General features: G+C 32.3%; 1 protein-coding gene across 1 annotated transcript; it reads right to left on the reverse strand.

Moving 5' to 3' along the window:
* Positions 1–273: 273 nt before the first annotated feature.
* On the reverse strand, positions 274–4141 carry LOC107910367 (PLASTID TRANSCRIPTIONALLY ACTIVE protein 6, chloroplastic). Its single transcript, XM_016838190.2, has 6 exons — positions 3519–4141; positions 2491–2559; positions 2150–2254; positions 1283–1402; positions 803–892; positions 274–723 (listed from the first exon to the last, which is right to left on the reverse strand). The coding sequence occupies exons 1-6, from the start codon at positions 4017–4019 to the stop codon at positions 607–609; spliced, it is 1002 nt and encodes a 333-aa protein (XP_016693679.1). The 5' UTR covers positions 4020–4141; the 3' UTR covers positions 274–606.
* Between the last annotated feature and the right edge of the window lie 5172 nt (positions 4142–9313).

Here is a 9313-nt window from a genome sequence, read left to right on the forward strand (position 1 = left end):
ATGTTTAAAAATAAATATTTTATGATAAGAAAAAAAAATGAAATACATGACTAGTATGAGCCGTTTAAATAATGTTATCCAATCCAATAAACAAACAATTTAAATCACAATAATACATTAAAACCAATTCTATAAATATACTATTCAAAATTCAATAAAATAATTTAAATAATATTATATTTTTAAAAGTCCCCATATCTACGGAAATTTTATATTCTACTTTTTCAATATATGTTATTGATATGAGCAACTAGCAAGCAGAAACATATCATATACGGTTGGACCAAAAGAGGCGAGCCCTTCCTAACAGAGAACATGTTATTAAATGGGCCTAGTGCAAGAATTTTCAAAGTAAAAGAGACCGATTATACAAGAGAAGAAAAGATTAAATTACAAGTTCTAACAACATACAACAAAATTGAACACGTCAAGTGCCTGGCTAATGCCAACAACATCAACCATTTTCAGCTTCAGCTAGGAACCATTGGTGAAGAAAGTGAATTTCCTAATCCTAAGTCTCAAGTTTTGATTTTACAAGTTCATCCTTCATTTTCTCACCGTGCTGATAAATCCAGGCAATCTTCATGAAACAACCTCGACGTTCGATTAGAACCAATTCGAAATGCTGAAATCTCGTAGCTTCCTGAGATGTCTTTCCATGTCTTGTCTGGTTTTGTCCCATTCTTCCCTTTCGATTACAGTTGTAGGATCATCTCTTTCACTCTGGAAGCACAGAAAAGTAAATTAGGTAATGCAAAAACAGGGAGTATGGCAGAAATTGATACGAAGCACGGATAGCCACCGAATGAATTATTTTGAAGGAGTTTCCGTTATCACGTATAACAAGTAGGTCATTCTTTCTATCCCGGTTTCTTCCTCCTGGAACAGTGACCTACAGAAAGAATCAATTAACATGGTAAATCATTGAATGAGTAACAAACATCTGATACGGATCAGAAAGTCAACTTTCAAGCATCGATAAAAGATAGGATAAGAGGATTCCTTGGTGACTGACTACCCCAACTTCAATTTATCCTCAGAAAGAACCACAGTTAATAGGAGAAATATAGAAACATTATGAAATTTAGTTTCTTTTTCATTTTTCCGCTCGAACCGGCATCAATTGTTTGATATGTTCTGATGTTCATTGTTGAAGTTGTGCTTGAAATAAGTTCCGGAGCAAGCTCAATTATATCGAAAAGAGAATGAAATACAAGTCATCTTGTAGCCACATATGCAGTAGAAGTGTATCCAATGTAGATTTAAATACAGAGTTACTTACCAAAACCTTTGCTCTGGTAATTGACTTGGTCTTTGAATCAATCACATATATCTCCTCAAAGTCTAGCACAAATTCGGGGTCACCTAATCTCCTGTTCCTATAATGTTTTGTTAAGAAAACCTGCAATAAGAAAGCAATCAGCTCATAATATTGCTCGAAGATAACTACCGGTCATCCTTTGCCTGCCCCCCCCCCCCTTCTTTCCCCAAATTGAGATCACAAACACATTTCTAAATATCATAAATGAGAAGAAGGTTTTTTATTTGTTATGAATTCCGAAATTCTGTAATTTTTGTATAACCAGCATAACCTAGTTTTGCAATCATGACAACGGTAAATTAAGACTTCATTGGCATTTGCAATTAACATACAAGTATAAGCTTGCCACCAATTTCTCCTCCTTTAATGGTTCTTCCGGCATGTGGGGTTATACAAAGTTTTCTTTTATTTCTCAATAAATCCAATATCATAACTGTAGCAGTGCCATAAAGAGCATATTAACTTAGTTATTCAACAGAGGTTAAACAAGAAGGTAGGCTGCAATTGACAAATACAAAGGAAATAGGGGAAACAATTAGGATTTTATCTCTTTGATAAAAATTTTAAACAAGTTGAACCTCACATAATAGTTGAGGATTTGCCGAGTTAGATTCACTGAAGATGAGATTCGAGCATGCTTGTACAGAACATTAGAGACAGATAACCAAATTTTCTAAAGGTCATAACAACCTGATAATTACATTTAAACATCTTGGAAGAGTCGGTTTGCTGGAGGAGGGATTAGATTCCGGAAGAGTAAAAACTAGAAGGCTAACGGATTCACATTTTAAACAAATGAAACACTATTCAGAAATAGACAAGTCATACCTTCATGACCTCTCGCTCCGTTTTATAAAGTGGATCTCGAGGTGCATCAATGGGTGGCTCTGTAACATTGTAGCAGCCATAATCACTCATTGCACAGCGGATGTACTGCAAGTTTGACATGAAGACAGTTGCGCCCATTATTGAAAACAAATCAGAATACCAATTCAAAGGATGTCAATTTCAACTAGCCATGGCAAAAAAAGTCAAATGATGAACAAATACAGTGAGACAGAGTAAAATACACAGCTCAAATCTATAACATTATCGATGCAGTAACTTCATATAAGGAATCGGATATTGTATGCCTTACAAGGAAAAAGTAAAACGAGTACACTACTTACCTTTTGAGGCATTGGAGCCAAAACTTTTGGAATAGAATACACGTCCGTATCCGGTGGAGAGACATACATCTAAGGAAAATCATATAAACAATAGAAATAAGAATCAGATCAAAGTTAAAGACAGAAAATAGCAAGGAGGAAGACCCTCAAGTCAATCAACTAACTAGGGATATCGCGAGAAAATTTACAGCACGTGAAACTGAGATAATTTGTGCAATCCTACTAAGTAAATTCATTTTGCCATATGTGAGAGTGCGTCATTATGAAAAGAAGGGTTTTTAAACTGAAAAGCAGATTTAGAGTGTTTTATAGCTACTAGCAAAGGGATGGGAGTAACTACGGCAAGAATAACTAGAGGCAATCTTCAAATCAATCAATTAATAGACTATGGACAAATAGGGAAGTCAGGACAATTGCGAAAAAATTCACACCACTCAAAGCTGAGTCTATTTGTGCAATCTCACTACAAAAATTTGGTTCGCTTAGATTTAAGAGTACGGCCCTGCGAAAGAAGGGTTTTTACACTGCGAGGAGTTGATATGTAGTTATGAGCAAAGGGATGACAGCAACTTGGACAAGAACGAAGCAAATGAGAACACACACACAAGAAAAATATTCCAACTATTGGACCTAAGAGTGCGAATCCATGCAGAAAGCAGCTATTATGGTTATGCAGGTTTTTCACACGCACACAAGGCCTCCACTAAATGAAGCTTTCTCATGGGATATCAAAACATAACCTTAAATATTCAGGAAGACAAAATTTCTGGTTCGAGAATGTCCTGATTAAAACTGTTCTATATAAACTCATATTGTCATCTTCTTCACAAAAGCTAACCAAAAATAAATAAACTAAAACCAATGGAAGTAACATAAAAAATATCGGGAAACAATAATTCAATACAAAATTAAAGCAAAACCCATATCCGAAAAACTAACCAAGTAACACAAAATGAGCAGAAATCACAATGAAAGTGCATCAAAACCCATATATATTGAGAAAATAAGTAAGAGGACAAGTCACTAACCTCCCTGAAATCATAAACATCATTATCCGGGTCAGGTGGTTTCCGAATAAAAAAGTCGCAATCCATCAAGCTAATCTTATGAAACTCCTCCTCATTTATCCTATAGTCTACCACCATATCCGAGTCCCACCCTTGAGTCGACACAAAGCTCTTGCTTTCAGTAATTTGAATGTCGACGTCAATAGTAGCAGAAGAAGCGGTGGCAGCAGAGGCAGCAGCTAAAGGGTCGTATTCAACATCGAAGTCTTTCTTGTTGTCCAGCTCTTCGACTTCTTCTTCGTCCATGTCGTAGTCATCGGGTCCTCCGGCATCGGCGTCGCCGTCGTCGACTCGGACGAGGAACGAGGGTTTAAGGGTTGGAGTTGAGGGGGAGTGGAGGGGTTTTGGTTTGAGAGAAGGGAAGGGAAGGAGGGAGTGGTTGATGCGGAGGGAGGAGGAGGAGTATTTTGCAGTGAAAAGTGGTGGGGAGAGGAAGAGGGTGGCGGTGGTAGTGGTGACCATGGTGAACAGAGTTCCGAGTTTGGATTAGATTTTTGGAACGACTATCTTAAAAATCTCCTCTTTTTTTCATTTTGAATAACTCATTTTTTTTAGGTAAACTATAACCATGATCACTTTTGTTTAGCTTATGTTACATTTCAGTCACTTATGTTTGAAATGTTACGTTTTAGTCACTTACGTTATTGTGTTGTAATATTTTAGTCACTGAGCCGTTAATTATCGTTAATGGTGTAATGGTAAGTTGACGTGACACGTTAAATTATCATTTAAAACAAAAATTTTAGGTTAAATTATACAATTGGTCCCCATAATTTTTTCGTTTTGAGCAATTTAATTCTTTTATGTTCTTTTAACTTTCATTCTTTATTTTCTTTATTTTCCATTCTCTTCTACTTCTCCCTCTGTTTTCCTACCTTCTTTATTTATTTTAACATACCAAGAAGTCGAATTGGTAGTGAAGAAAGAAGCATGGTATGGGTTTATGGGTTTTGGTTATAGGGTTTTGGTTATAGGCAAATAATGATAGTCGACTTCCTACTTCTTTTTTCACTGCCAATTCGACTTCCTAATATGTTAAAAGAAATGGGAAAGATATGAAAACAGAGGGAGAAACAAAAGAGAATGAAAAAAAAGAGGAAAGTTTAAAGAACATAAAATAAAAAAAATTAAATTACTTAAAACGAAAAAAATATGGGGATTAATTGTATAATTTAACCTAAAATTTTGTTTGAAATGATGATTTAACGTGCCACGTCAGCTTACCGTTACACCATTAACGACGATTAATGGCTCAGTGATTAAAATGTTACAACATGATAACGTAAATGACTAAAACGTAACATTTCAAACATAAGTGACTAAAACGTAACTTAAGGTAAACAAAAGTGACCATGGGTGTAGTTTACCCTTTTTTTTAATATAACATTTATCTATTCTTACTATTATCAAAGCTGCTATTATTTAACTTTTAAAGGAGTTGTTGCCTGATATTATTAAAATTTTATTCATTATATAAATTAAAAATATTATTATTAAAGTGTTTATGTTTTTATATTTTATAATTATTTTGACATGTTATAAAATAATTAAATAAAAGAACACTTAAACTAAATAATAGATCAAATCAATAGAGAATTTTCTCATATCTCATTTCACTTATCTCATAAATAAATGGATTAGAATATGGACATCCAAATTTATTTGTAATATGAGAGTATTTTATTTTTATATTTTATATAAAATTTAAAAAAATATATTTTTGTTATAAATTAAAGAGAGATGGGGAAAATTAAGAACAAATAAAATATGAAAGCAACAGAGAATATACTTTATTAATCAAATGAATAATTTACAATGCTTCATCAGAATCTCTATTTATAGGCATAAGAAGTATAAAAGAGGTAGATATCTAATTCTAATAACTATTAGAATTTAAAGTACATCAAAACTTTATCTTAATCATGATGGACATCCACTTAATAAGATATTAATAACACTCCCCCTTAGATGTCCATTGGTAGATAATGTGTCTCGTTAAACCCTTATTAGGAAAGACCCTGTGGGATAAAAAACCTAATGAAGGAAAAACAATACACAATCTTCTATTACAAGCTACGTTGTTAAAAACCTTTACCAAGAAAACCCAATGGGACAAAACCTTGGTTAAAGGAAAAGAGTACAACTGGTTTTTAGACTCCCCCTGATGGCAACATTACATTACATCTTTGAGTCGACGTATTCCAATCTTGTGTAGTAGTCTTTCAAATGTTGAAGTTGGCAATGCCTTAGTAAAAAGATCTGCTAAATTATCACTAGAACGAATTTGTTAAATATTTATATCACCTCTTTTCTCAAGATCATGGGTGAATAATAATTTTGGTGAAATATGTTTCATTCTATCACCTTTGATGTAACTACCCTTCAATTGAGCTATACATGCTACATTATTTTCATATAAGATAGTTGACATCTTTTCCTGTAAAGGGAACTTACATATCTTTTGGATATGTTGGGTCAATAACCTTAGCCAAACACACTCTCGACTTGCCTCATGCATTGCAATTATTTCTGCATAATTGAAGAAGCAGCAAGTATTGTTTGTTTTGTTGACGCCATGATATGGCAGTACCCCTACATGTAAATAAATATCCTGTTTGAGATCAACCTTTATGTGGATCTAATAAGTATCCAGCATCAACATAGCCAACTAATAGGGATTTTGAATCATTTGGATAAAATAACCCCATATCAATGGTTTCTCTGAAATATCTAAATATATGTTTAATTCTATTACAATGTCTACATGTTGGAGAAGAACTAAATCTTGCTAACAAGTTTACAACGAAAACTATATTAGGTCTTATGTTGTTTGCAAGATACATTAATGTCCCTATAACACTTAGATATGACACTTCAAGACCAAGAAACTCTTCATCATTCTCGCAGGGACGAAATTGATCTTTATTCACATCTAACGATCATAAAACCATTTGAGTACTTAATGGGTGTGCTTTATCCATGTAAAATTTCTTTAATATCTTTTCCATATAAGTTGATTAATGAACATGAATTTCATATTTTAAATGCTCGATTTGTAATCCAAGATAAAACTTTGTTTTCCAAGATCTTTCATCTCAAATTCTTTCTTTAAACAATTTATTGTATTTTGAAGCTCTTTAGGAGTTCCAATGATATTTAGACCATCAACATAAACAACAATTATCACAAAATTTGATCTGAACCTTTTTATAAAGACATATGGACAAAATGGATCGTTTTTGTAACCTTCTTTCAATAGGTATTCATTAAGAAGATTGTACCACATACGTCTAGATTATCTTATTCCATATAAACTTTTCTTTAATCTGATCGAGCAATCTTCTTAAGAAACTTTATATCTTTCTAGGATTTTAAATTCTTCAGGGATTTTCATATAAATTTCACTATCAAGTGTACCATATAAATAGGATGTAACAACATCCATTAGATGCATGTCAAAATTTTCACGTACTGCCAGACTAATAAGATATCTAAACGTGATTGTAATCACTATAAGAGAATATGTCTCTTCATAATCAATGCCGGGCCTTTGCAAAAATCCTTGATCTACAAGGCGAGCTTTATATCTTACGACTTCATCAATTTCATTTTGTTTTCACGCAAATACCCATTTATATCCTATCGGCTTTTACACCTTTAGGTGTTTGGACTACAGGTCCAAAAGCTTCACGTTTAGAAAGTAAACTCAATTCTGCTTGAATTACATCATTCTATTTTGGTGAATCTTTTCTATTTTTACATTCCTTAGTAGATTTAGGCTCAAGATCCTCATTTTCTTTTATTATTTTAATTGCAATATTATAAGCAAAATTATTATCGACAATTACTTTTTTTTTGGTTCCATCTTTTTCTCGTATTGACATAACTTATCGAGATCTCTTTATTTTCATCATTTTCATTTTCACTTTTAAGTACCTGAATCTCTTCTTGAGTTTTATAATTAGTTATGTCATGGGTTTCTTCAGGAACCCCCGCCTCCACTATATGACCATCTTGAATGTTTGCTCCTTTACTTTTACGAGGATTTTTATCTTTGAAACCGACCGGTCTTCCACGCTTCATGCATGAAATACTTTCTTTTGCATTAACAGTTTGCCTATTAAGACATCAATTTGTATTGGAGCATTTTTAGCTGGTATGTGAGATTTAATGAATCTGGCAGATGATTTGTAAAATGAATTATCTGTTGAACATCTGGTTCACATTGATTTATACGAGAATCTTAGACATTGATAATTTATTTCAAATACTTTATTGATCCAAATTTTTATTCTCTCCCGCTGATGTTGGGAAAACTAAAAACTCTTGTCATAACTAAATAGCGAATTAATAGCTCAAAAATATTATAAGGAGACTCATATAAATATAAATTCCCAATCTCTTATAATGACCCATCTTTGTGCTTTGTGGTGGAGCAGTTTGAACATATACCGCACATCTAAAAAATTGTAAGATGGGAAATATTTGGCTCTTAACCAAAAATCAATTGTATTGAGGAGTATTTATAATTTATTAGCTTGATGCGTAAAACATGTAAATCAATACAATCTCATGCTGAAATAGAAATTTTTTTCTCATAAATAATGATTTAGCTATTAGTTGGAGGCATGTGATAAACAATTCAACTAAATCATTTTGTGTGTGAACATGAGCTACAGGATGTTCAACTTTTATCCCAATTCACATGCAATAATCATTAAAAACTTGGGATGTAAACTCACCAAAATTAGTAAGATGAATTGTTTTAGTTGCATAATCTGAAATTAATCATTTAAACAAGCAATCTCGCAAACGACAGGTTACGAGTTGATAACGCATGTGATTATTTTATAGATGCATCTACCAAAATCATATAATATCAAAACCATCCACATGGTGGATGAATTGGCCCATATTCATTTTAGAAATGCAATACATTAAATCTCAACGTTAGCTAGTGAGTTTCTATGAACCAATTTTTATTGAGAACAAGCAACAAATGAGAATTATTTAAATTAAAGAATCTTCTAGTTCTTTAATGGATGTCTATATGAATTCTCAATTAATTTTCACATCATATACGATCCATGATGGTCTAACTGGTCATGCCAAGTAGTAAGCACATTTCTATAATTAAACTTCTGATTTACTTTAACATGTGTTTCAATTGTACTAAATTGTAACAAATTGATAATTTTATTATCATTCCTTTTAATTCGTATCCACATATAAGTACTATTGTGACATTTACTACTAGAAATGTCTACATCAATGTGAAGTCTATAATGCCTCCAAGTCAATAAATATAATTTTCAAATAATTATATGCAGTATTCGCTTAAGGAATATGCCAAAATCTTCAAATGCCCAAAAATCTATTAATAGCAAACTTTGAGAGTGGATCTTATTTTCCAGGTTTACAATAGGTACATAACTTTTCATATATAAGTTTTCTCTCTTGCAAGTTCTCATCAGTAATATTTTGCCACATAATTTTAATTGAGAACTTATTCTGAAATATTGTAAAATTATACTCACAGTTTTTTTAAAAAAAACTTGTAACTTTAGGTGCATCAAACCATAATAAGCTTTAGATAGAATTATCATATTCTATTGCTCATGAGTAGATCTTTCACAGTCAAATATTTTGCTTTCAACCCTTAAATAGAGATGATGACAAAAGAATATCACAAAGATTATAAATTAGTAACTCAATCCCCTTTATTTATTCATATGAAATATAATATTTTTCTCATT

Source organism: Gossypium hirsutum, chromosome D02 (assembly GCF_007990345.1).
Source record: "Gossypium hirsutum isolate 1008001.06 chromosome D02, Gossypium_hirsutum_v2.1, whole genome shotgun sequence".
Lineage (NCBI taxonomy): Eukaryota > Viridiplantae > Streptophyta > Magnoliopsida > Malvales > Malvaceae > Gossypium > Gossypium hirsutum.